At 49.5% G+C, this 27,113-nt stretch overlaps 5 protein-coding genes across 5 annotated transcripts in view; 1 reads left to right on the plus strand and 4 right to left on the minus strand.

Annotated features, from left to right (window-relative positions):
* Window positions 1–1,908: 1,908 nt before the first annotated feature.
* bltp3b (bridge-like lipid transfer protein family member 3B) lies at window positions 1,909–14,433 on the minus strand. The gene is made up of 24 exons (XM_019882953.1): window positions 14,345–14,433; window positions 13,096–13,485; window positions 11,061–11,223; window positions 10,937–10,975; window positions 10,767–10,858; window positions 10,483–10,672; window positions 10,257–10,397; window positions 10,005–10,172; window positions 9,759–9,939; window positions 9,601–9,684; window positions 9,176–9,454; window positions 8,887–8,922; window positions 8,300–8,520; window positions 7,499–8,197; window positions 6,605–7,185; window positions 6,071–6,154; window positions 5,679–5,827; window positions 5,114–5,262; window positions 4,897–5,047; window positions 4,605–4,640; window positions 3,169–3,428; window positions 2,971–3,073; window positions 2,777–2,898; window positions 1,909–2,714 (listed from the first exon to the last, which is right to left on the minus strand). The coding sequence occupies exons 2-24, from the start codon at window positions 13,137–13,139 to the stop codon at window positions 2,586–2,588; spliced, it is 4,101 nt and encodes a 1,366-aa protein (XP_019738512.1). The 5' UTR covers window positions 13,140–13,485; window positions 14,345–14,433; the 3' UTR covers window positions 1,909–2,585.
* Window positions 14,434–14,493: 60 nt separating this feature from the next.
* ckap4 (cytoskeleton associated protein 4) lies at window positions 14,494–16,568 on the plus strand. The gene is made up of 2 exons (XM_019882989.1): window positions 14,494–14,864; window positions 15,436–16,568. Exons 1-2 carry the CDS (start codon window positions 14,523–14,525, stop codon window positions 16,522–16,524), a joined length of 1,431 nt encoding a protein of 476 aa, XP_019738548.1. The 5' UTR covers window positions 14,494–14,522; the 3' UTR covers window positions 16,525–16,568.
* Window position 16,569: 1 nt separating this feature from the next.
* LOC109523672 (inhibitor of nuclear factor kappa-B kinase-interacting protein) lies at window positions 16,570–22,925 on the minus strand. The gene is made up of 4 exons (XM_019882990.1): window positions 21,959–22,925; window positions 21,762–21,879; window positions 17,674–17,895; window positions 16,570–17,613 (listed from the first exon to the last, which is right to left on the minus strand). The coding sequence occupies exons 1-4, from the start codon at window positions 22,144–22,146 to the stop codon at window positions 17,053–17,055; spliced, it is 1,089 nt and encodes a 362-aa protein (XP_019738549.1). The 5' UTR covers window positions 22,147–22,925; the 3' UTR covers window positions 16,570–17,052.
* Window positions 18,290–24,964, minus strand: ikbip (IKBKB interacting protein). Its single transcript, XM_019882991.1, has 4 exons — window positions 24,230–24,964; window positions 24,094–24,150; window positions 19,827–19,887; window positions 18,290–19,228 (listed from the first exon to the last, which is right to left on the minus strand). The coding sequence occupies exons 1-4, from the start codon at window positions 24,415–24,417 to the stop codon at window positions 18,485–18,487; spliced, it is 1,050 nt and encodes a 349-aa protein (XP_019738550.1). The 5' UTR covers window positions 24,418–24,964; the 3' UTR covers window positions 18,290–18,484.
* Window positions 24,965–25,816: 852 nt separating this feature from the next.
* Window positions 25,817–27,113, minus strand: part of LOC109523657 (ADP-ribosylation factor GTPase-activating protein 3-like) — an 8,604-nt gene continuing 7,307 nt past the window's right edge. The window contains exons 24-28 of the mRNA XM_019882954.1: window positions 26,961–27,082; window positions 26,765–26,891; window positions 26,405–26,492; window positions 26,200–26,324; window positions 25,817–26,084 (exon numbers count right to left, since the gene is read on the minus strand). Of these exons, the coding sequence (XP_019738513.1) occupies window positions 26,067–26,084; window positions 26,200–26,324; window positions 26,405–26,492; window positions 26,765–26,891; window positions 26,961–27,082 (480 nt within the window). The 3' untranslated portion in view covers window positions 25,817–26,066. The remainder of the gene's footprint in view (window positions 26,085–26,199; window positions 26,325–26,404; window positions 26,493–26,764; window positions 26,892–26,960; window positions 27,083–27,113) is intronic.

Below are 27,113 nucleotides of genomic sequence, written 5' to 3' on the forward strand. Positions count from 1 at the left end.
GGCCTCGAGCAGCTCCTGCTCCTTCCCCATCCCGGCCACGAGTGCTGCACGACGACGCCGGGCCAGCGAGGAGCGCAATCTCCCATGAAATCAATCCACGTTCGCTCCTCCCTCCACGCTCGCTTCACCGCGGGGGCATGTTGCTGGTGCTCCCGCTCGGATGCTGCAGAGCGCGTCCCCCTCCCACCGTGCGCGGTGCTCCCCGTTCATCCAGACTCGGCGCTCCGGTGCCTCCTCCGGGGAACCCGCCGTGAAGACGCCAAGTCCTTTTGGCTTCCCCCGAGCGAGTTTCCACTCTGGCCCCGCTCCTATGCAGCTGATGAAAGGCTGGAGGTGAAAGCGTGTGCGCCCACCCCGGGAAGAGGGTCCCCACGCCGTTCTTCCTTCCCTTGCTCTCCGCCGAACCTTCCGCACTGGCCGGTGCCCCCTGAGTGCAAACGGAGATCAACACACGTGCGGCAAATACGCATTTTCCGGTTCACGCTTACAAAATAAGCACATAACCGGATGTGTTTGCAAATAGCCGTTGCATTAACGACGAAATACATAATTTTAATACCTCTCCATCCAACATAATATTTAGTTAGCTTTATGGATTACAGGGTGTGTTCATATAGGTTTGTACGTGATTAGTCTTGAATTCAAGCCTTACCTTAAGTATTTTTTCGGGTGAAATTCTCAGTGAAATCACTGAAACGACATTATTTTTCTCATTGCGTGAATAAGCATGTGAAAACGACAAAAATGTTCGTTGATAGTCCATCAACGTACATATTCTTAGTTATTCCGACATAATTGACGGATTAATACTGAACGGCAATGCCAACGAAAACTTTTACAGGTATGACAACAGGTCAGCATCAAGTCTGCCTCAAATTTACAATCAAAGGTTAATCAATGCACACGAGAAAAAAAAGCACCTGATATGCTGAGTATATCCTTGTATGTTTTGATAGTGTAAAGTCCTCACGTCGAAGATTTTATAACCATCGTGTCACACGTGCGGCAAATACGCATTTTCCGGTTCACACTTACAAAATAAGCACATAACCGGATGCGTTTGCAAATACCCGTTGAATTAACTACGAAATACATAATTTTAATACCTCTCCATCCAACATAATATTTAGTTAGCTTTATGGACTACAGAATGTGTTCATATAGGTTTGTGCGTGATTAGTCTTGAATTCAAGCCTTACCTATATGTATATTTTTCGGGTGAACTTCCTCAGTGAAATCACTGAAACGACATTATTTTTCTCATTGCGTGAATAAGCATGTGAAAACGACAAAAATGTTCGTTGATAGTCCATCAACGTACATATTCTTAGTTATTCCGACATAATTGACGGATTAATACTGAACGGCAATGCCAACGAAAACTTGCACAGGTATGCTCACAGGTAAGCATCAAGTCTGCATCAAATTTACAATCAAAGGCTAATCAATCACGAAAAAAACCCACCTGATATGCTGAGTATATCCTTGTATGTTTTGATAGTGTAAAGTCCTCACGTCGAAGATTTTATAACCATCGTGCTGGTCTTTCGCACGACTGATTCAGGTTTTTAGCTCTTCCCTTACATCGAAGCCTTGCTACACCCGCTCCCCCCCCCCCCTAGAAATTTTGACGTCACACGGTGAAGGTAAATTTATGTACCGGTGAATTGGACTTATCTTGTTTTGAAAGCGGAATTGCTTACTTCCTTCTCTGCACAAGGACGGTTGACTTACAGTCTGTGCGTGGAAGACAAGACAAAGGATGCCTTGCCTTTGTTCGACACTTCAAAATAAAATGTTGAACATGCTGAATTGGGAAATTGTGTCAGCAGCTGCCACTTGACGCTCGTTAATAGGAGGATGCGTAGCGCCACGCTTCTTTTGAAGCTAGAATTATTACAAATTCTCAATGTAAACGTTTTTTTTAATAATGAAAAAAAAATCAATACTAAATAAAACATTTTAAAATGAGTGAGGAAGACTTTCTGCCAAAATAGATGTCTGAGTGGATGGTCTTTTTTCACCCCGCCCACATGTTTTAATCAGCATTTCAGCAGCTTTGACAGACAAAATATGACATGATAATATTCTTCCGTTTTTACACAGTTCAAACAAGATGGCGGCCAACCACGCAGAAAGATGCACAAAGATCAATGAGGCGAAGCTGTGCGGGTGTACACGCTGTACACGTTTCCTATAAAAATAGCTGGGAAGTGGCCCAACCCAGAAAAACTCATCTGGGGAATGAAATGCTTGTTCTCAACAACACGCGCACATTCAACACTGTGGAACCGTTCAGATCTGTGTACAAAAGCGCTCTCACATTCTGATAGGACACACACGCACGCACACGCACAAAAATAAGAGCAGGATGTGCAAAACTGATCTTTTCTCGGCGACATTCCTCAGAAACATTCACTAAGAAGATTTGACGCAACCATTGTCCAAACCCACATCATAACACACTAAAACATCATTTTGCTGGAATTTAAAAAAAAAAAAAAAAGTACTTTACTTGAGTCTCTGCATTGCTCCATGAAGGAATTATTAAGTTAGGAAAAAAACTAGCTCCACGTGGCGAGCGGCTAGCTGGTGTTGACCTTGAGGCTGTTGATTTGGTGCAGCAGCGAGTCCCTCTCCATCTGAACCTCGGCCAGCGCCATTTTGGCCCGGGACAGCTCCACTTTCAGGCATTCGTTCTCATCCGTCAGCATCTGCGGGAGAAGTCGTCGTGTAACGTGCGCGTCGGAAAACACCCGCAACGGCCCTTACTCACTTGTTCATGCTTTGTGGGGCTGGCGGATAAGGCGCGGGTCTGCGTGGCCTCGGCGACGGTGACCTCGGTGACGGGACTCAAGGCGCCATCCGCCGTCACCGAACGTTTGGCCTCCGTGTCCACTATGAGGGGGAGGAGACGAGCAGAGTTATTTAACCTCGGCTTATCAAAGCCTCACGTGCAGGTGGTCTCACCTCCGACGTAGAAGGCGCCGTCGTCCCGTCGGTGGATGAGCAGGCTGTCCACGTGTAGCGTGATGGGCTCCGCCTCGGATGGGGTGTCACGCTGGCCGTCGTCCTGCGGCAAAGAAAACACACAACGAATCGTATCAACTGTTTCTCAAGTCACCTTAGACTTCCGTTTGGGTACCGTGAAGTTTTCCCGCCGCTCACCTTCAAGTGTATGTGCAAGTCCTGTACGCTGATCTCCATGGGCAGCACCTGCGGCGCCGTGTCGTCCTCCAGGAAGTGGGCCAGGTTGCGCAGCGTGGACATGAGCAGGCTGGCGCGGTAGCCATGCAGACGCAGCTGCAGAAAGCCATTGCGCTCGGCCAGCGGTGAGTGGGCGGCGGCGCATGGCCCGCTCTCGAGCCGGGCACGCACCTCAGGGCGGCGGGGGAGCCCCGTGGATGGCGAGTGCACCTCGGCCGGGCCTGTAAAGCGAAGACGCAGGCAACTACTGGTTATTATAAACTTTGGTGGACGCGTAGAATGAGCAGCAACATTTGTCTTTTGCAGACACTGATAGCAAAAAGAGGACCGAAGGCAAAGAAAGGCAGGATTTTGTGGAATCCCTCAGGCTTTGGAAGCGGAGGTGTCTAATTATTACTTTGCACCAGAGATTAGTGGTGTCACCAGCTTTTTATGAATAAGACGCCACACAGTGACAAAAGGTGCTGCAAAATGGGAAAAAAATACATTTGTAAACCATTGTGATGACTAACAGATCCCTGTAGATGGCAGCATTGAATGGCTTCATAGTTGAGATCAGCACAGTTTTTGTGTTGAAGATCAAGACTAAGAAGTGTATCTCGAGTGAGAGAAATACCAACTCTGTGGAATTCGGGAAGTTTTGACGCGTGACAAATGGAGTTTGCATCAAGGTCGTGAAAATTCACAAAGTAAGTAAAACTAACAAAAGTCTTGAATGGCGAACACCATGTAAAAAAGCCACACGGTCAACTCCCTGCATTTGTGTTTTATACGTCCTAAGTCCAATGATCTGATTACAGGATGTGTGTGAAAGTGCGACTTAGCTGGCTAACAGGCAAAGTCAAATCCATGTTGGGCACCCGTTTTACAGGATATCTGAGTGAAAGAGGCCACTACAATGCTCAGGCTGAGAGAGCGGAGTCATCATGTGATGTCGGGGTTAATAACACAGCTACAGCGGGTCGAAAAGAAGGGACGGGGGTGGTGGGGGGGAGATAGCTGAGAGCAGCGAGAGGCTTCCTCTCATCGGTAGGAATCACTGGACTGAAACTGCAAAATCTGCTGCTGCAGTAGCGAGATGAGGCAGGGGGGTGGGGGGGGTGTGAGCGAGGGAAGGCGGGCGAGTCAGTCAGGCAATGAGGAAGATGAGGACGATTCGCCATCTGCACATCATTCCGCATTTTTTTTTTCTTCAGGTCGTGCGCTTAATGTGGCACGGAACCGGAGCGCTCCGTCGATTACCGCCGAACCCTTCAAGGCGCACGCGGTCGTGGGTAACGCGAGGAAGACGCCATTTTGACCTCGGCAAAAGCGACTGGAGGAGAAGTGCCGCACACACACGCACATCAACACACACGAGCATGCAGACCAAGTTGGCGCGTGAAGACAAACGTTACCTTGGCTGCTCTGAGCCGCCACTGAACACACCACACCTGCGGGGTAAATATGACCAAGGCGTGTTAATGCCGTGTTTCCCAACCTTGATTGCACCAAGGCACATATTTTACGTCGGAAACATTTTTTTTTGGTTCTGCCTGTCACTGGAGGTCGACGGCATAGATTGACAAACCAAAATATATTGTTAGTCGTGAATGAAATATCATAAGTGGTCGGGAACCACCGTGCTTGGGTGTTTCAGTGCTGTGGCTGGTAAAACCTCACAAAAAAATGGCAGGCGGCCGCCCTCACCCAGGCTGCGGCTGCTGAGGTACTGCCGCAGGCTGACGTTGCCCAGCTGGACGGGCGTGACTTTGTCCACCTCCAGAGCCACGCCGGTGCTCTCGCCCACCGACTCCATGGCCACGCACACCGAGTGGACCTTCAGCACCAGCACCGACACCTGCACAACGCACACATTCTAGTAGACGTCCCACACAGAGGAAAACAAACACGTCAGAAGTCCCACAATGTCCTTGGAGGGCTCGTCGATGCTTTGCGAGGCAGCGCTGACGGTGTCGGGGGACACGCCTCCTTCCTGCTCCGGCAGCGGGGCGGGGGCGGTGACTTCTGCGGAGCTGTCGGTGGTGGCCTTGAACCCCGAGATGGACATGTCATCTGTGTACAGGGGGGGAGAGATTATGATTGATTTCTTTCGTCTTGTGCAATGCTGCCACCTGGTGGGTCAATGTGAATACATCAGGGCAAGGGTCTTCAACCCTGTTCCTGGCGGGGGGCGCTGGCTGTCCTGTTTATTGGTTCCGTTTTACTTTCTACAACAGCCCATTTCGAACTTTTTTTTTTTTTTTTTTTTTTTGCTTTAGGTATTGGTGGGTGGTAAAAGCAGTCTCCACAAGTACCGAATACCTTCAATTCACAGCCAGATACAATGCCTGTATTTACCCAGCCCGAATTTAAAGTACTAACTTAACTCCTTCACGATTGAATGAGATGATGATCTTAAAAAAAGTATATGAAGAATAATAATTTTTCTAAAATCAAAATCAATCAATGGACAGCGCATGTGCCCGCACCTCTTTCCATCAGGCTGAAGGTGTCGCCGTCCTCCAGCAGATAGCTGTCAATGGAGATGTTATCCAGCGACTGCAGGGACGGACTCTTCTTCATGTTCTTGTAGGTCACAGAGAAACTGGACTGCGAGCGGTCGCGCATCAGACGCCCGCTGCAACACACAAACGCGCAGTTGTCGGCCACACGCCTTTGGTGTTTGGCAGTGACGGCTCACGCGGGGACAGCAAATACTCTACGGCCTATTTTGGCAACAGGCAGAGACGAGACGCATGCAAACATGCAAAGGCATGCGCGCGTTTGTACTTGTAGGCATGAGTCCCAAAAAAAAAGACACAAAACATATAATCAATCAATATGCACAGCTAAGATAGTCACAGATCCATTTGGGCCTTACATGTTGGACATGGAATAAAGGGAGGTGGATCTGCTGGTAGATGAAGAGTTGAGGAGATCGGAAACAAGAGACAAACTTCCTTTCCTTGGTAGAGAGAGAACACACACACACACAAACACACACACACCTTGCCAGAGTCAAAAGCGAAGAGGCCAAAAAAGGAAGTTGAGAAACGTTGCAGACGAGAAGATGAAATGAGCACAGAAGTGCGGGGAAGGAAGCGACAACAACATCCAGAGTGAAAACACATTGCTGGTGTTTCTGGATGGAAAACACTCAAGTCAGACCAAGGGCATGAAGCACCAGCCAAGGTTATTGCAGTGAGTGATATTATACACGCACGCGAGAATTGAAAAACACATCGATTTGGATTTTTTTTTAAAGCTAATTCCAATTTGACAGAATAAAATAAGCCCCCCTGGAAAAAAAAAGATGATTACAACCCTGGCACCCGCATTGTTTATGACTGATGTCCGATATGCTTGGTATCATGCCAGGCAAGCAAAAGAATTTAAGGGAGTCGTGAACTAATACCTGGATGTGGACTGGGGCATCTTGGTGGCCGCAGCTTTGTCCTCACAAAGCGGCTCACCTGCCTGAAACTTGGTTTCATCCTCGTTGGCCAAAACCTCGGCCACCATCTCCCCTCCTTCACCGCAATTCCACCTCTCGGCATTCTTAGCCGAAGAAGTCCTTTCCTCATGCGAGGACTGGTGATTTGATGTCGCTGCGGCGGTGGGGACGAGCGGTTCGGGCCCCCGTGGCGTCTTCGCGTCGGGGGCGTCGCCGCACAACATTTGGTCCACGGTGGAGCTCCCTTTGCCCACCCCTTCGCCGCCCGGCTCCAGGGTTCCTCTGCTCTCAGAGGGCGACAGCTCAGACCCGAGAGGAGATCCCGAGCCTTCCGTCTGGGCGACGGGCTTGAGGAGGAGGGAGACCTCGGCGCTCTTGAGCAGGAGGCCCAGGCAGGCGGTGAAGGGTCGCTGGTCGGCGGGACGCTGGGCCGGAGCCTTGCGCAGCCCTCCCATGTCCTCCAGGTCCTGCTGCAAGGTCTGCTGCAGGGCCTTGATGCTGCGCTGCAGGCGCATCAGGAACACATACTGCGAGTGGCTCACCTGGTAAAACGTAAAAAATGGTCAAAAAACGTCCGGCACATGCGCGAACCAGTCACCCACCATGTTGCCCCAGGCAAAAAGGTGAGATGCGATTGCCCTCGAGACATCCACTGCTCCATAGCGCGAAGCAAACTCAACAGGCACATATGACGCGACAACATGACTCTTTTTTTATATGGGGAATTTGCGCCCCCTTGTGGCGAAGAGACGCAACATCAATGAAATGGCAAGCAACTGTTTTGAAACAGCAGGCAGATTTCTAGTCTAAACTCTCACCATGGACAAACCCTACAGCAACAAGAGGCAAGCATACCTGAGCACTTAGATGCTTGTGAACATGCACCAGCACATGGACATCAGCATCTTTGCCTGTAGACGTCAAAGGAGAAGAAGGCAAACTGTCCAACGATTGGGGTTTACGGAGTCCATTGGACGGACTGTGGCACGGCGCGGGTGCGCCGTCGGCGCTGTAGAACTCCTTCAGCAGCCGCTTCCTCTGCATGCGGCCGGCGGAATCCGCGGAGGAGCTCCGTGAGAGTCCTCGCAGCTTCTCCTGGTGCGCGAGGAGCTTGGCGGGCTGGCAGGCCCACACGCTGAGGGGGAAGGAGTCCACGAAGGGCTGCGGCCGCCCCTTGCCCTCGTAGTCCACCCAGAACTGTGCAAAGTGCAGCGCCCAGAAGTCGGCGGCGGCCGGCATTTTGAGGGCGTTGGCCCCCATGGTGGGGGTCACCAGGCCCCGGTAGATGTCGTGCAGGCGAGTGTCCTGCTCGTGGGCGTGGTAGCGGAAAACGGGATGAAGGAGCGGCACGGAGGAGGAGAGTCGAGGAAAGGAGACGAAAGAGGATGAGAAGAAGGGTTCCCCCTGGAAGGCTTGCAGCAGGGCCTCCAGGTGGGCACGGGTGCAGTTGGCCGGGTGGCGTGTGTTGGTGGCCACCATCTCAGACGTCTGCACGGAGACGGAGCGGGGAAGGTTGGGCGGGCACGAGGGGTCCCGATCGGCCGGGATCACCACCTACAAGGACAGAAAGATGAGTCATGGGCAGGCCATCACCGGGCCGGATCATTGAGTTTGTTTGCAATTTTGATTTCTTTTGAATTTTTTAACTCCGCGTACCTTCAGCATGAGGCCGTCCACCTTGATGTCCACGTGCTCGTCGGGCTTCTGCGAGTCGTTGAGCTTGTAGATCTCCATGAACTGCTCCAGACTCTGCCGCAGGTCCAAAGCGAACAGGTTGAGCCACACCAGGCTGCGGTGATCCAGGACCAGCTGCAGGGCGTTGAGCTGGGCGTACAGGTTGGGGCACGGGACTGTGGGAGCAACCACGAAACGAAATGCTGAGAATCATTTTGGGTGGGGCCCGACCTGCTGAGTGACGTGGGAGTCGGCAATTGCTGGCGGCCAACCCGTGAGCACCTCTGCATGTCGAGCCATCGGCCGCTCTCGTATGCGCGTACTTATTACGTGTTCAACTTCCATGGTTGAGATTTTGCTGTGACCATTTTTTTTTTTTTGTAATATCCGACAAGGCAACCCGCCGTCCTGGGATGAATCAGCGACAAATGCTCCCCCCACCTAAAACAAGCGACCTTTTGCTGAATCTTCTTTTTTTTCCCACTCCCCCCGTGCGACCGAGATTGCTTTTTTTTTCCAGCACCCAAAACACCGAAAAGCACGAAAGGGGCCGTGTCCAAAGAGGCTACCTGTGGTGTTGCCGGCGAACGCCAACTTGCGCTCCACTATAAATACACAACAGGGCGGCGCTATAAAAATCAAGTGCCTGTGCCGTGGGGGAGGCGGGGAGCATCAACAACGCCCGGCGTGATTTAGGGCCCGCGATGACACGAGACGGCTCCCGGCAAGCATCGGGCATCGCCGCGATGGCGAGTCGAAACAAACGAAAAAAAAAAAAAAGGAGCGTCGTGAATCAAGACGTTAGGAGGCCCCCGGCCGGAGGTAAATATCTCGATGTGCACAATCCCTGCCCCTAACTCCAAAACAGATTGTCGTGGCCAATACACATCGTCCCTAATGGACACTGGGGACAGAAAACCCAGCTGATGTGTGCACGCGCGCGATGACATTCACGCCTGTTAGCCATGCCAGTGTGTTTACCCGGCGAGCTGTGCGCAGGTGCCGCCCCCTGCTGGCCTCGCACGGCACTCTTCAGCATCTCCACGTTGGACTTGAACTCGTCCAGGAGGCTCCGCGCCCAAGAATCTCGGGTTTTGGTGGCCTCGCTGTAGTGCATCCAGTGCGTGCAGCTGTCGCCTGGGACGTGGAGCAAAAAAAAAATGTCACAACATAATGGTTGTACCAAAAAACAATAAAAAAAAAAATTCGGAGAATGAATAATGATGATTACAATTCTAAGTTTGATGAGAATGAGGTTGAAGAGGTAAAAGACGTCCACACACCTGCTCTGTGGAAAGGGTAGTAGTCCAGCGTGACGGAGCTGAAGGACAGCTGCATGGCTCCACCTGTGATCCTCTTGTTGATCACTGCAACCAAACTGCAAAACTCAGTTTGGCAAAGGCAACGGGCGAGAAAGCGCGGCAGTCGCATTTTGCGCCACCTTTGTCGGCGGCGTGGATGTCGTCGCAGATGTGCAGGTCCAGGTGCGTGATCTGCAGGTGGTGCGACGTCTCGCACACGTCGTAGGCGCTGAACAGCTTGGCCATGGTGGCGCTCTGGTCGGCCGCCGCCGCCGTCTGCTGCGTGTGCACCTGCTGGGCCGACGGCGGGCCGGACGACGCCTGCGAGGTGGAGGAAATTAATCTCCGCCGGGTTGAGGATGAGCGCCCGCGTTGGCGGTTTTCACCTGGCCTTCGGTGGCCAAACTCTTCCTCTGCTGCGCCGACTTCTCCATGGCCTCGCTGAGGGACTTGGCGTACTGCACCATGGCTTTGAGCTGCGAGTCGGTCAGCACCCACAGCAGGTCGTCCAGGATCAGAACCAGCTTGGAGGCCACCACGTTGCAGTCCTTCATCTGGACCAGAGAGAGGGACAAGTAGCCCTAACTCAAGGCGCCGCCGGCGAAAGCGACGAAAAGTGAGCGACGCGTGCGGCTTACACATCGCTTGAGCGTGACGCGGATCTTGGACTGGTTGGTGATGAGGCGGATGGGCGCGCTGAGCATGTCGTGCTCGGCGCTCTGGATGGCGTCGGCCTCGATGCGGATCATCTGCCAGCTGATCTCCTTGAAGGTCAGGAGCTGGAACGCAAACAGCGAGACGACAGTGGCGCCAAAGAAGAGTGCGGGACCCAAAAAAAAAAAGTTTTTGCGCGGTTTTCCCTACCTCCCCCCGTTGAGGGTCCTGAATGCGCGTGAAGCGCAAGTCGCTGACGCTCCAGTTGGTGTTGACGCTGTACACCTGCAGCTGGGACAGCTCAAAGGATGCGTTGAAGGCCTTGGCGCTGATGCGGATCACGATGGAGTTGATGGACAGCGACATGCCCTCCACCACCTTCTCCGCAAAGCCGTACTCACTACAAACGCCGGGATACAAACGCAGCAACCAGGAATCCGTCTGAGGTCAACCTATTTATTTATTTATTTATTTATTTTGGGGCGGTAGCTCACCTCTGACCCGACGCCGTCGCGATGGGGGAGGGGCCGTTAGGGGGACGTGGTTCATCGCAGGTGCTCATTTCCATTTCCACTTTATCAAGCGTCTGGAAGACCAAAGGGGAAAAAAAATTACAACTTTGTGGCTTTCCCGCAGATGGCTTGATGACGACTGTGCAACTCACCAGGGAGATGGGGTGAGTCTTTAACTTGGTCCATGGGATCTGTCGACAGGATGACGACACAATGATTATGACTGAATGCAACAGTCGATCCGGCAAGAGAAATTGACGACGTATGTTGCCGTACGCGGATGGCGGCCTTGTTGCAGCCCACGCGGTTGATGGCCAGCCAGGTGGGAAGGTCCAGCAGGCTCTGGAGCACCTCCTCGTCCAGCTCCAGGTTGGTCAGCTGGCCCTCGCCCTTCAGCGTGCTCAGGTTGATCTTGTCGGGAGACAGGTTCTTGGCGAACCTGCAATACATTTTTTAATGGAGATTAACACAAAACGCAGTCAAGACCAATTTCCTTCCGTTTTTTTCTTCCTTCACGTTAAAGCCTAATATTAGCATTTCGGACCGCAAAATCTTTTGCACTTTCAGTGTTTGCACAAAGTCCATCAAGGTTTTGGTTTTTTTTTTCCTCCTCCCTGTGTGTGTCCACTGAAAGTTTGCTTTTTGGTTCGAGTAAATAGACTGAAACACACAAAATGGAGGTCCGTGTCCTCTGTGCTTCTCACCCTGGTAAGCGGGGTGTTTGGGATGTAAAGAATTCGAAGAAAAAAAAAAGTGTCCAGAGGGTGTGAGGCACTAAAAACAATGCAAGAGTTTCTTTGCGGACTGCACCTCCACCTCCTCCGACGAGCAGCGTCACATTCCTCTCCAATTCCATAAATTATTTAACGGAGGCAACCTGCACACTGGCGACACACATGCAAAAACACACTTGCACAATAATGTCAAATCAAGCAGTCGAGTTGTCTTTTTATGTGCAAAAAAGTATTACAAGAAACAACCTCCTGAATAATGGGAGAGGGAAAGTGTGCAGCATTGCCGTTAAAGGTTGAGGAATTGTTTGACCGGAAAATGAAGGTGAGCGTGATGCAGAAAGCTACATCCCGCCAAATATCATTCTCCCGCACACACAGATTAATTCAAGTGCACCCACAATCGGCCGTGATTCATGCCTTCATAGTCATCCCACCAGCGTTGAGGGCAATAACAAGGAAAGGCTTCAACTCGAGAAAAACTTGAAACGGATGCTAAACAAACAAGGTCAAAAACAAAATGGAGGACGCACCAAGTGCAACCATTGTTCAACAACTGTGCATTTTAAAAAATGACGTTGAGGGGGTTGATTTTAGAATAAATGCAATTCAGTTTAGTGTTGCATAAGAGGTGGAAGGCACTGTTTGAGTAAATATGTTGCAATAGTCCGTCACGGTGAAGTCCTGCACGATTGTTTGCGCCCGGGTTGACACCCACAACACAACCTGCGCTGATGCGAGTACGTCAACACGAGGGCGGTTCAACATGACCTCCTGTGAGCAATCGGGTCGATCAGATCGTTGGGGCGACATCGCCACTCTTGCTGTCACTTCCTGTAGAAACGCTGACGGCGACTAGTTCACTTATTTGCACAAACAGACGATAAGTCAGAAAGAGTTAAATAGATTGACAGCAGGTGGATGGAGGAAAAACAACGGGTGACGTCACATCATTTCAACCAGTGAAGAGTGCCTTTAAAAAATGTAAAGGAATAAATTATGCGGCTATCTTCTGGCCAGTTAAAACAAGCGCCACAAAAAGACAGTGGTTGGGTGCTCAAATGATCCATAATCTGAATTTGAATAACACCACTAAAGTAGAATATGTTTAGAAAGGGGTGAAACGAGATGACATGGCAAGTTTAATTGGCATGTCAAAAGATAGGAGCACCTTGCCATTATCGAATTACACGTTGAACGCGTTGTTTCTCCTTCGCGAATGAAATGATTAAAAGTTGAATATTTTTGGTGGTAGGCCACCTTCAAGGCCAAACTGAGATTGTTATTTGAATAAATCAGACTTCGAAAAGCGACCGGTTCAACCTGTCATTTTGCCCCGAGAGGGATTAGCCCCGCTAGCTTGTTAGCTTAGCCCGGCTAGGTCCGTGGGCTCGGCGAGGGTCACGGAGGCAAAAGACCGCTTGACAGTTGCCCGAGGGCCGAAAAGCCGCTCTGAGCCACAATGGCAAACAGTCTTGACGTCCGGCGGAGCGGTTGGTGGATTGTCTCCCGGCTTCTGTTTCACCCCTGAATACGCCAGCCGAGCGTCCCTTCCCCGGGTGTGAGTGTGGCTCACTGACCTGGAGAGATGCTTCAAGATTTGTTTCTTGATGAGCCCAGCCATGGCGCCGCGAAGTCTGGGAGACTTTCCCCCGGGTGGCTGGTTGGTTAGATGGCTTCCCGACTCTGCGTGTACGCCACACAGACGACTCAAAATGTGGCCGTCCTCATTTTTGGACCGTGTTCCCGCTTCATTTTTCCGGGCAGGGGGAGGAGGGGGTTCGGGGCGTGAGGTGGTCGTGCTTGTAGACAAAGCATAGCACGACAACGGTACTCCTCCTCATCCAGGTAGTGGCTCCGAAGACAGCGGGTTCGGGGAGAAGCTCTCCGTAGGTGAGCACCTGGATGACGGCGAGCGGCGTCTGCTGTCACCGGGGCTGGGCTTGCAGACGTGATGCATTCAGGCTATGCTGGGAAAACGCGAAGATACGCTTGTCGGAATCATGTCCATTTTTATATATATTATCTAAATGCAATAAAAATATCCAAAAAAAATGAATGGTTAATTACTTCAAATAACTAACTTCAATGCATCTTTGAAATAACCAACTTGAATGAATCTTTGTGCATGTGTATAAATGTGTCACCAGTCGGACACTTCATTAGGTTCTCTTCTCAAGTGGAGTCGTTGCGAAATTCATAAGTCAATTTTAATAATTATTGGAGTATCAACACATTTAATCTTCACAGGTTCAATTTGTCGTAAAATTCCTGTATTACATCCCATTTGATTCAAGACGAACTGACGTTGTGGGAACATAGAAGCAAGACGTAGACGTTACTTTGGCGCCGTCTCGTGGACAAAACTAGAACGTAAAGCGTTTTGTTGAACTACAGTTTTACTATGTTCAGTGTACTTTTAGATTTTTTTTTAAATCTTTCTTTCTTAGTGGGACAAGTACACACATTTTGCGGCATTTTCTCAAGATTAAACACTTATGAAAATTGAAAGATTTTTCTTTGAAAGAAAACCAATAACACTCAGAGGTAGGAAGCTATACTGTTGAAATAATCCAATTTCAATAGATTGTAAAACAAGGACCTTTTGTTCCTTAGAAACTTGTGAGCTGGCATTATGGGATGTGGCAGGAGGCCAGTTGCCACGTATGAGGGGAGGTGTTTTGCTTCTCAACCACGCCCCCAGACAATAATAATATGATTTTAAAGTCTAACACGACGCATAATAGCATAACTACCAAAATGTCAATTGAGAAAGTGAGTATTTGACGATCTGTCGTACTTTTTTTGCACTTTTTGCACGACTTTTACCTCCAGTAGTCCAACGTGGGACGTCCCAAAAGCCACCCGAAAGACACGACTCGCTCCCTGATACGCTGCTGCAGCGCCGATTAAAAAAAAAAAAAAGCAAAACCTCCATCCATCCACGAAGGCAAAAAAGAGCTGCACGTCAACACGCGTTCTTTCACCCAGTCCACCTCCAGCGATCATGACGGCGAAGAACCGACAGAAGAGCAATGCCGGCGAGAAAGCCACTGCTGCTTCTGCAGCTGCACCGGTGCATAAGGAAGAGAAGTCCCAGAAAAGTAACGGTGTGAGCGGCTCCTCGGGCGCCCAGGGGTCGGCGCGCTCATCCGGGAAGAAGAGCCGCAGCTGTCTGGGCACCCTGCTCTCGATGCTCTTCTACGCGGCAATGATCGGAGGCGTCGCCCTGGCCGCTTTCCACATGCAGAAGGTGGTGGAGGAGATCCGGCAGACGAGCGCAAAAAACGCCGAAAGCGCGCAAATCAGCGCCGAGATCGGCGGCAAAATGGAGGGCGTCGTTCAACAGGTTCGTTGAGGTGTCAGTAGGTAGCCAACAACTACGCCCAACTTTCTATTGTTTCCTCCGTTTTGGCCTAAAAGTGACGGAACAGCTCCTGTACTTGTCGTGTACTCTTGGGACGAGGGGGCTGGGGGATGGGGTGACCCCCAGGGGTCATACCCTGAAAGTCTTCCCAGAATAACAAAAGCTGTTTTCTTTCATTATAACGTCGTGGCCAATTACTTTTATCTACAAGCTATAGTCCAGGAACTTTAAGTACCTTATGAGTTGGGTGGGCGAGTACTTAGAGAAGGTATCGGGTACTTTATGAAAGTACGAAGGCTGCACCTAAATTACCCCGGCAACTAAATGCTTTTCAATTGACTGTCACACCCTGAACTCAGACCATTATGTCTTTGGATTGTCAGAACTGTTCTCTCTTAACTGAGTACTGTACAGTTCCTTGAGCATTCAGGTCTTGGTATTATGGAGTTCTTGGAGGATACAGACCTCCGATGAATTACCCAGGAACTAAATGTAGACAATGGATCCCACCGTAAAATGCCCTCCTTCATATTTTGATCCTCTCCAACACCAGGTGGCCTCTCTGAAAGGCGTCGTGGACAGTCTGAAGTCGTCGTTGGGCGCCACCCGTGTGGAGCTGGAGGGCGCCGTGACCCGGATGGCGCGGGGCGAGGAGGAGACGCGGCGGGTGGATGAGGCCCTGCAGAAGCTCCAGAAAGACCTCCTCAGGGAGCTCTCCGAGGGCATTAGCGAGGTGAAGGATGCCCGGGAGCGTGACTTCTCTTCCCTGGAGGTGACGGTGGAGCAGCGTCTCGAGGAGGTGAGCCGCTCGGTGCGCGCCAGCGTGACCGAGTTCACCAACGCCCAGGGTCAGGCGCAGAGCCAGCTGGCCGACCTCCAGGCTCGGCTGGGCGGCATCGAAGACCCCGCCATGGTCAAGCAGGAGCTGTCCAGCATCGTGGAGGTGGTGGCCGAGATCAGGGCGGCCAAGCAGGACGCCGACGCCTCTGCCGATTCCATCCGGGAGCAGATCAACTCTGTGAGGGAGGAGCTCCGCACGCGTAGCCAGGAAGTGGCCTCGCTTTCCCTGGAAGTGGAGTCCTTCAGGTCCGTGGTGCAAGACACGGTGGGAAGTCTCAAGCTGTCCGTGTCCGCCACCGAATCGCAAGTCCAAGCCCTCGGGGACCGAACCGGCTCCGTAGAGGGCGGCTTGGAACGGGCCGCCGAGGGAGTCCGCGATGTGGAGACGAAGGTCAATGAGGTCGCCGCTCAGTCACAGAAGCGAGCAGATGACCTGGAGGCCCGCCTCAAAGCCTCGGAGGAGAGCAGCGATTCAGTCAGCGCCAAGATGGAGTCGCTCCTCTCCCAGTACGACATCCAGGAGAGCGCCCTGGCCGGCAATGCCCTCTCCAAAGTGGAGCTGGAGGCCCTGACCAAACAGATAGAGGAGCTGGAGGCCAACGTAGCGGTCGTGGGGGATGCGCAGGACACGCTGGCCGCCACGGACTCGCTCATGGCCCAGCGGGTGGAAGAGCTGGAGAGGTTGGCCGCCGAGGGGCACGCCGCCAAGCTGGAGGAGCAGCAACAAGCCATCATCTCCTTACAGACGGCCTTGGGGGAGGTCACCCAGTCGCTGGCGGCTTTGTCCGAGGCGCAAGAGTAGCATCACGAGAAATTACAAAAGAAATAAACTTTTTTTTTTTTTTATGTAACTTAAAGTTGCACAGGTAGGACGAGACAAGATGGACTGCTGAGCTGTGAATCAACACTCAATCTGCACTGTTAGTTACCTTTTTTCCCCAAATTTCTGCCTGCGCCAAAGATGTGTTTTATTATTTTTTTTTTTAAATCAAAAACAATAAGCTCTTGTCGAGTACTTTCGTTGTTTACGGCATTTTTTTTATTTTATTTTACAATAAAAACACTCTTGTTGACCTCAATATGTTTCTTGTACGCAAATAAATTACCATGACGACCTTCGACTTCCAGGACACCACAAGGAAATTAAAGGTTACAAGTAAATTAAGTTCATTAATGTTAAATCATGAGTCAAATAGCAGAATTTTCCCGAGTCACTTTGATCTTGTCACCAAAGTTCAATCAATGTTGTTGAACGTATCGTACATAAGTAACATAAAACAAAGGAAAAGCTGAAGTTATTTGCTTTATTCTCTCAAATTAAGTCACGTGTTCATGTTGGCTGCTCTGTGTTGTGAGATGCTGATAAAACCGCCGCCTGTTCAGTCGTGACACTCACGTCCCGCTCTTCGGCCGACGCGAGCTCGTCCAGTGTGTGCCTGAGCTCGGCGATCTCCTCCTCCCTCTTGCCAAGCTCCTCGGCCAGGCTCCCCACGCGGAAGGTGAGGTCGGCCAACCGAGGCTCCAGGGCCCCGAAGTCCCTCTTGATGGCGCCCACTTTGGGCTTGAGGTCCGCCGCGAAGCTCACCGTGCGAATGAGGCGAGCCCGGCCGCCCTCCAGCTCCCGCAGCCGCTCCGACGCGCTGCGATCGGCGGCGTCCAGTTCGGGGAGGCGTTGGCGCAGCTGCTCCAAGGCCTGCGCGTTGCGTTCGGACGCAGCGCGGAGGTTGGAGACGCGCTCGATGCTACCGGCCAGCACGTCGCCGATGCGCCCCACCATGGAGCGTTCGGCCCGCGACGCCTGCGCCTCCAGCTCCGACACCTGGGTCAGGAGAGAGTCCAGCTCCGAGCGCAGGCCGTCCATACGCCGGACGTCCGTCCTCACCGACGCCACCTATTGGTGGGGGTGTTACTGTAAAGTGACGCAGGAAGCAGAGCGGGGAATCAAACGCACCTTGTTGGCAAAGTCCACCGTGATGGCGGAGGTGCGCGCTTCAATCTGGTCCACGGCGCCGCTCAGCGCAGCCACGCTGGACCGCAGCTCCGACCGCTCGTTGCTCAGCCAGGACTCCCACTCCTTCAACTGGCCCACGTCTCGCTCCAGGCTCTCCAGCTGAGCCCGCGCAGCCTGCTGGCGAGCGCCCACGTCGTCCAGTGTCAGGTGCACGCTTGCACACTGCAATACAGAACATGATCATGTCAGGAATGCTTTTTTTTTTTTTTGTTGTATTTAGAGTTTCAATTTCTTTTGAGAATTACTTAAAGATTAGATTTTACAAGTATACATTTTTAAAATACTTTGTTTTCTTTGAAATTGGGATCGGGTTTTATTACAATGAATTTAATGAGCAGGGCAATTTCGGACATTTTTCATTTCAAACGTTTTGTTTTTTTTTTTTCAAATTGGAATCACAGTTATAATTCAATCAAGTGGATTTACGTCAATTGTAACTTGATAAAACAAAACCAATGGTCCCAATTTTAGTTCCCCAAACTACTGCACACGTGTGATAACAATTACACATTTCCATTGTGTTCAAGTGTAACCATAAAACACTCCAAATCCAATTAAGCTTATTTTCGAATTTATTGGTAAAACGTCAACCATGTGTCACGCCTGCAAATGACCGGCACCAGTCCAGCTGCACAACTTAACACGGAATAAATTGTTTAAAATATATATATAATAAAATCCAGTAAGAACTCAGAAAATAAATCCAAAAATGTGAAACCAGGGACCAGTCTTTCCCCCAGCTGCAGTGACATCATTGTGCGACATCCTCTTGAGGCGTTTCGGCTGGCTCTTCCCACTCTTCATCCGGCTCTTCCTCCTCTTCCTCCTCATTTGTCTGCTCCCCCCTGAGCACCATTGTGAGCTCGTGCACGGCCTCGCGCACCACCGCCAGCTCGCTCTTCCTCTTGATCTCTGCGCCGCTGAGGTCTGCGCCCAGCTTCACGATGGAGCGCAGCGCCTCCTCCACGTGGGGGAGCTGCTCCTCGCACTCCTTGGCCCGGGGCAGTTGCTCCTGCAGCTGGGTGCTAAGATCCGCCTCCTGGCGCGCCAGTCTGTGGATGTTCTGGTCCATTTTGTGGATCTGCTGGGTGTTCCAGTCCAGCTGCGCCTGAGCCCGCTTGGCGTCATCCTCCTCGGCGCGCTCCATAGCTCGGGCGTTCCTCCTGGTGCTGTCCTCCAGCTCCTCCAGCTTCTCCGCCAGCGATCTGGTCCGCCGCTCGGCCTCGTTCACCCGCTCCGTGGCGCCGGCGTGGGCTTCCCGGGACTCGGCCTTGAGGGAGGCCAGCTCGGAGGAGGCGGCGGCAAGGCGCTCCTGCCACGTCTCTGTCACGTTGAGGAAGCGAGCATTGACCGCCTGCAGGTCGCCGGACGCCGAACTGTCCTCTGATTGCAGCATCGCCACGGCAACGTGCAGCGCTGAGACATCCCGCCGGAGCCCGCTCTCCGAAGAGACGGCGGAGAGGACCGCCTGGAGGTCGTCCTCGGAGGCGGCGAGCTGCAGCCGCAACACAAAACAGGAGGGCTGTATCTCAGGGAGAGCTCAAGCCAGGAATCCATAGAATTGTTCGTTGGGAGGGTGCCAAAGGGGCAATTGGCGCAGAGGTAGGATACCTAGAGGGTGGAGCTAGACACACTACCATCTGTTGATTGGTGGATGGATACCGTACACTTTCAGTGTCATGGAAATATGACAAAACGTGACGGCACAAATGGGACCATTGTTTATTTTGTATAAATGCCCCTGTATTAGCTGGTGTGGCTCTGTGCGTTCACATCCCAACGGCACATACCAGTTTGGTCTGAAATTGTTTGCAAGGAAGGATATCCAAAATCCAAATGAGCAAATCTGACCAATCATGAGACATTGTGTCTAGCGCCCTACTTTGAGCTTGTGTCGTCACATCTCAATGTAAGGGTGTCAAAAACTCTCTTGTCCGGATGACCCCTTTGAGTTAGCAGCGCGAAATGTAAAATTTGTTGGTGTTTTTCCGACCACTCTTATTATTTCTCTAGAGCGTCAATTACTCGATGGCATGTTACACATTTTAGTACTTTTGAATTTAAAAATTAAAAAAAAAAAAAAAAAAACTTACTTTTTGCGTGACCCTCTCTACTTGCTCCTCGATCAGGGACAAACTTGAGGTCTTTCTGTACCTTTTGAGAATTACTTAAAGATTAGATTTTACAAGTATACATTTTTAAAATACTTTGTTTTCTTTGAAATTGGGATCGGGTTTTATTACAATGAATTTAATGAGCAGGGCAATTTCGGACATTTTTCATTTCAAACGTTTTGTTTTTTTTTTTTCAAATTGGAATCACAGTTATAATTCAATCAAGTGGATTTACGTCAATTGTAACTTGATAAAACAAAACCAATGGTCCCAATTTTAGTTCCCCAAACTACTGCACACGTGTGATAACAATTACACATTTCCATTGTGTTCAAGTGTAACCATAAAACACTCCAAATCCAATTAAGCTTATTTTCGAATTTATTGGTAAAACGTCAACCATGTGTCACGCCTGCAAATGACCGGCACCAGTCCAGCTGCACAACTTAACACGGAATAAATTGTTTAAAATATATATATAATAAAATCCAGTAAGAACTCAGAAAATAAATCCAAAAATGTGAAACCAGGGACCAGTCTTTCCCCCAGCTGCAGTGACATCATTGTGCGACATCCTCTTGAGGCGTTTCGGCTGGCTCTTCCCACTCTTCATCCGGCTCTTCCTCCTCTTCCTCCTCATTTGTCTGCTCCCCCCTGAGCACCATTGTGAGCTCGTGCACGGCCTCGCGCACCACCGCCAGCTCGCTCTTCATCTTGAGGATGGTGCCGCGTGCCTGTAGGGCATCCATTTCCTGCCGCATGGCGAGGATCCGGTTGAGCGACTTCAGCATGTTGTCCTCGGCCGAGAACACCTGCAGCGTCACTTCCTCTATGCGCCTCTCTGCGCCGCTGAGGTCTGCGCCCAGCTTCACGATGGAGCGCAGCGCCTCCTCCACGTGGGGGAGCTGCTCCTCGCACTCCTTGGCCCGGGGCAGTTGCTCCTGCAGCTGGGTGCTAAGATCCGCCTCCTGGCGCGCCAGTCTGTGGATGTTCTGGTCCATTTTGTGGATCTGCTGGGTGTTCCAGTCCAGCTGCGCCTGAGCCCGCTTGGCGTCATCCTCCTCGGCGCGCTCCATAGCTCGGGCGTTCCTCCTGGTGCTGTCCTCCAGCTCCTCCAGCTTCTCCGCCAGCGATCTGGTCCGCCGCTCGGCCTCGTTCACCCGCTCCGTGGCGCCGGCGTGGGCTTCCCGGGACTCGGCCTTGAGGGAGGCCAGCTCGGAGGAGGCGGCGGGAAAGCTGAGACATCCCGCCGGAGCCCGCTCTCCGAAGAGACGGCGGAGAGGACCGCCTGGAGGTCGTCCTCGGAGGCGGCGAGCTGCAGCCGCAACACAAAACAGGAGGGCTGTATCTCAGGGAGAGCTCAAGCCAGGAATCCATAGAATTGTTCGTTGGGAGGGTGCCAAAGGGGCAATTGGCGCAGAGGTAGGATACCTAGAGGGTGGAGCTAGACACACTACCATCTGTTGATTGGTGGATGGATACCGTACACTTTCAGTGTCATGGAAATATGACAAAACGTGACGGCACAAATGGGACCATTGTTTATTTTGTATAAATGCCCCTGTATTAGCTGGTGTGGCTCTGTGCGTTCACATCCCAACGGCACATACCAGTTTGGTCTGAAATTGTTTGCAAGGAAGGATATCCAAAATCCAAATGAGCAAATCTGACCAATCATGAGACATTGTGTCTAGCGCCCTACTTTGAGCTTGTGTCGTCACATCTCAATGTAAGGGTGTCAAAAACTCTCTTGTCCGGATGACCCCTTTGAGTTAGCAGCGCGAAATGTAAAATTTGTTGGTGTTTTTCCGACCACTCTTATTATTTCTCTAGAGCGTCAATTACTCGATGGCATGTTACACATTTTAGTACTTTTGAATTTAAAAATTAAAAAAAAAAAAAAAAAAAACTTACTTTTTGCGTGACCCTCTCTACTTGCTCCTCGATCAGGGACAAACTTGAGGTCTTTCTGTACAGTAGTGCGAATTTTTCCTCCATTTGGGAGAACCTTGTATTCTGCTGCAGCACCATCCTAAAACGAAATATAAAAATGACAGAATAAATATCAATTGAACGAAACCAAATACAGTACACCAGCGGTTTGAACTTACCAGCTGAGTGCAGCGCAGACCGCAAGCGAAAGTAGGCACATGAGGAATTTAAGGTCCAAAGTCGAAGTTTTGGGAGGCGTGCCGACACGTTCACGATTCACTTTTTTGTCCTCGTCTTGTTTGTTTGCAGGATCAGCTGCGACATGATCACTTTGCTTTTTCTTTCTTTGCTTCACCTCGCCAGGCATTTCTACACACTTTGAAAACGGGCACAAAAAAAAATCAGCAGGAAAGACGAAAACTCAAAAAAATTATTTAAAATAAAACACCCGAGTCCTCGAAACGTTCATAATACAAAGATAAAAGTGGGTTTTAAAATCACTCCTTGCAAGTCGATTCCTCCATTTCCTTTCACCCTGCGGCGCTTGAGCAAAGCTGCATTCATGTACCTCGCGTAAATTCCAAACTTTTAAAGCGGCCTTTCGGGAAATATAAAACTTTTAAAGTTGTTGCCAATACATACACTTAAGCTCCTGTCAAAATCTCATCCTAGGGACAGCAGTCAGTGAAGGAGCAGTTTCTGAAGAAAAAAAAATCATTTTAATGCTCGAATGTTTCGAATACTTCAATTTCCCCACTCCAACGAAAGACCGGTGAACGCGTCACTGGGCCACGTCAGCGGTTGCCAGCGTTCCTTCACAAGAAAGAATAAATGGGCTCTTCATACTAAATTCCTGGGAAAAAAAGAACCATTCATGAATTAAAATAAATGAACAATTACAGTTTGAGTTTAAATGCAAACATTTTTTATTTTAAATGTTGCCAAAAAGCATTCGTCAACAATGTGATTGCCAGTAGGTTGTGTATATAATTATATACGCACATTTTTACTTAGTAAACAGCACTTCATGTATCAGCTATTCGGTATTGATAATCTGATACACTTCCCATGAACGTCAGTTGGCAAACTTTAAAGTACATTCAAGCAAAAGCTGCAAATTTTGGTCAAATGCAAAAAAAAAAAAAAATAGGGCATCCATTTCCTGCCGCATGGCGAGGATCCGGTTGAGCGACTTCAGCATGTTGTCCTCGGCCGAGAACACCTGCAGCGTCACTTCCTCTATGCGCCTCTCTGCGCCGCTGAGGTCTGCGCCCAGCTTCACGATGGAGCGCAGCGCCTCCTCCACGTGGGGGAGCTGCTCCTCGCACTCCTTGGCCCGGGGCAGTTGCTCCTGCAGCTGGGTGCTAAGATCCGCCTCCTGGCGCGCCAGTCTGTGGATGTTCTGGTCCATTTTGTGGATCTGCTGGGTGTTCCAGTCCAGCTGCGCCTGAGCCCGCTTGGCGTCATCCTCCTCGGCGCGCTCCATAGCTCGGGCGTTCCTCCTGGTGCTGTCCTCCAGCTCCTCCAGCTTCTCCGCCAGCGATCTGGTCCGCCGCTCGGCCTCGTTCACCCGCTCCGTGGCGCCGGCGTGGGCTTCCCGGGACTCGGCCTTGAGGGAGGCCAGCTCGGAGGAGGCGGCGGCAAGGCGCTCCTGCCACGTCTCTGTCACGTTGAGGAAGCGAGCATTGACCGCCTGCAGGTCGCCGGACGCCGACCTGGCCTTTCGTTGGGAGGGTGCCAAAGGGGCAATTGGCGCAGAGGTAGGATACCTAGAGGGTGGAGCTAGACACACTACCATCTGTTGATTGGTGGATGGATACCGTACACTTTCAGTGTCATGGAAATATGACAAAACGTGACGGCACAAATGGGACCATTGTTTATTTTGTATAAATGCCCCTGTATTAGCTGGTGTGGCTCTGTGCGTTCACATCCCAACGGCACATACCAGTTTGGTCTGAAATTGTTTGCAAGGAAGGATATCCAAAATCCAAATGAGCAAATCTGACCAATCATGAGACATTGTGTCTAGCGCCCTACTTTGAGCTTGTGTCGTCACATCTCAATGTAAGGGTGTCAAAAACTCTCTTGTCCGGATGACCCCTTTGAGTTAGCAGCGCGAAATGTAAAATTTGTTGGTGTTTTTCCGACCACTCTTATTATTTCTCTAGAGCGTCAATTACTCGATGGCATGTTACACATTTTAGTACTTTTGAATTTAAAAATTAAAAAAAAAAAAAAAAAAAAACTTACTTTTTGCGTGACCCTCTCTACTTGCTCCTCGATCAGGGACAAACTTGAGGTCTTTCTGTACAGTAGTGCGAATTTTTCCTCCATTTGGGAGAACCTTGTATTCTGCTGCAGCACCATCCTAAAACGAAATATAAAAATGACAGAATAAATATCAATTGAACGAAACCAAATACAGTACACCAGCGGTTTGAACTTACCAGCTGAGTGCAGCGCAGACCGCAAGCGAAAGTAGGCACATGAGGAATTTAAGGTCCAAAGTCGAAGTTTTGGGAGGCGTGCCGACACGTTCACGATTCACTTTTTTGTCCTCGTCTTGTTTGTTTGCAGGATCAGCTGCGACATGATCACTTTGCTTTTTCTTTCTTTGCTTCACCTCGCCAGGCATTTCTACACACTTTGAAAACGGGCACAAAAAAAAATCAGCAGGAAAGACGAAAACTCAAAAAAATTATTTAAAATAAAACACCCGAGTCCTCGAAACGTTCATAATACAAAGATAAAAGTGGGTTTTAAAATCACTCCTTGCAAGTCGATTCCTCCATTTCCTTTCACCCTGCGGCGCTTGAGCAAAGCTGCATTCATGTACCTCGCGTAAATTCCAAACTTTTAAAGCGGCCTTTCGGGAAATATAAAACTTTTAAAGTTGTTGCCAATACATACACTTAAGCTCCTGTCAAAATCTCATCCTAGGGACAGCAGTCAGTGAAGGAGCAGTTTCTGAAGAAAAAAAAATCATTTTAATGCTCGAATGTTTCGAATACTTCAATTTCCCCACTCCAACGAAAGACCGGTGAACGCGTCACTGGGCCACGTCAGCGGTTGCCAGCGTTCCTTCACAAGAAAGAATAAATGGGCTCTTCATACTAAATTCCTGGGAAAAAAAGAACCATTCATGAATTAAAATAAATGAACAATTACAGTTTGAGTTTAAATGCAAACATTTTTTATTTTAAATGTTGCCAAAAAGCATTCGTCAACAATGTGATTGCCAGTAGGTTGTGTATATAATTATATACGCACATTTTTACTTAGTAAACAGCACTTCATGTATCAGCTATTCGGTATTGATAATCTGATACACTTCCCATGAACGTCAGTTGGCAAACTTTAAAGTACATTCAAGCAAAAGCTGCAAATTTTGGTCAAATGCAAAAAAAAAAAAAAAAGTAACTATATTTCTCCACAGTAAAGCATTCTAATCAGATAACTGATGGATGGCATTTTGGAATGACATACAGTACACAAGTATTTTGTAGATACGACTCCCAACATGAACACCTTTACACCACATTCAGGTCTCGTGAGTCAAGAAAATAAAGATCTCTAGCTCGAATACTTAAACTAAAACAACAAGAGTGGCGCAGTCTGCCTATATACATGCCCAAATTAAAGATATGCAATGTCTTAAAGTGACAAAAATGGACTCAAAGCAAACACAAAATCAACAGCAAATCTTGAAAAACTATATTTAAATTGTCTAATTATTAGAAGAAAAAAATACATCTCACTTTATAGTGCAAAACTGCAGCAGTTCCAGTCGAGCAATAAGCAGACTTCATAGCTTTTAAATCTTTTTTTTGTGCATTTTTGGGTCAAAAAAAAAAAAAAAAGATACTTCTTGTATCCATTTGATATTTTTGCATTTGCAGCCAAGCAAAGCGGCACATTTCAAGACTGATGTGTTCATCATTCATAAAGAGCTATTAGAACAAGCTTGAGATGAACTGACAAGGCCACACAATATGCTTAATAGCACTTTGGGCAACAAAAGGACACTTTTTTTATTTTACCCATAACCTTCATAACATTGGCTCCATATGTTGCTAATCTATTTACAAATCAAAGTGGAACGTATTCACAAACGTCTGCCTTTACAAAGCTAAAAAAAATGACGCTACAGTCTTTGTAAAGCCTCATTTGTTGATGTGAACATTGTGTCCAAAGTGCCACTCTATGTACAAAAAGACGTCACCTTGGACTTTTTGTGTCTACTTCCCATCATGTTGTGACGAGTTTATCGCAGTGATTCATCCTTCAGTTGTTGTAGTGGTCCTAAAAAAAGAAGAAAAAAAAAACACCCACCAAAAAAAAAAAAACAAAAAAAAAAAACCATTTAATGTGACATTTAAGGAAGGGAAAAATGCATTTGACGATGACGAGTGAGGACCTGGATAGTGTTGACGACGCCGCTGGCCATGACCGAGAGCTTTCCGGCGACGCTGCGCACTCCCATTTTCAGCTGAGACATGTCGGGAGCGCTTGGCAGCACGTTGGTCAGGCGGTACGAGCTGGCTGCAACAGGAAAAAGCCAAAACACACAACTCACATGATTACGGCGCGCACGTCACCACAAACGAGGCCAAGACACTTACCGGCCTGCTTCTTCTGATCGTCAAACAAGTCGGCTGAACTTATGGCAGAACTCCCAGCAAGTCTCTCCAGCCGTGATCTGGCTTCATACTGCCAACAACAAGCTCAATTTTTCAACTGAAATAGGTATGACAAATCAACAACTCCGTGGCTATTATAGCCAACCGTAAACCTGCAATTAAAAACATGTCTTGTCATGTCATGTCTGATTGAATATACTGATCAAAAAACACACTAATAAATCACAGGGTGTCAAATGCATGCCAAAGCAAAAGATGGCGCTACTTACTACCCAACTTTAAAGCCATTTTAGCCAATCAGAGGGCTGAAGTAAGTCATTTTGGCTGAAGAAAAACGTGTACCTCTGTGCTGTCTTGCTTTCCAAAGTACATATCCGAAGAGATGGCTTTGACGTCCTGGCCGAACTTCTTGCGAGCTTCTCCCGTGTCGACGACGGGTGCCAGGTCTGATTTCCTGCGTGGGGCGGGCCTAGAAGCAGACTTTGTCTTCACGCTTGGTCATCACGACGGATGGTAAACGGAGTCTGAATGTCCTCACCTGTCATCTAGCGAGGTGATGGTGGACGTCAAGAAGAAGTCCGGTTCGGCTTTTTTGCTCCATCTGGAGGAGAAAAGGTCCGAAGAGTTGTTTTGGTCGTAACGGGACAGGATCCTGAAACGGTTTCAAAAAGAGTCGGCGTGTAAAATATGA

This window comes from Hippocampus comes, unplaced genomic scaffold (genome assembly GCF_001891065.2).
Source record: "Hippocampus comes isolate QL1 unplaced genomic scaffold, H_comes_QL1_v1.1 scaffold53, whole genome shotgun sequence".
In the NCBI taxonomy this organism is placed as follows: Eukaryota; Metazoa; Chordata; class Actinopteri; order Syngnathiformes; family Syngnathidae; genus Hippocampus; species Hippocampus comes.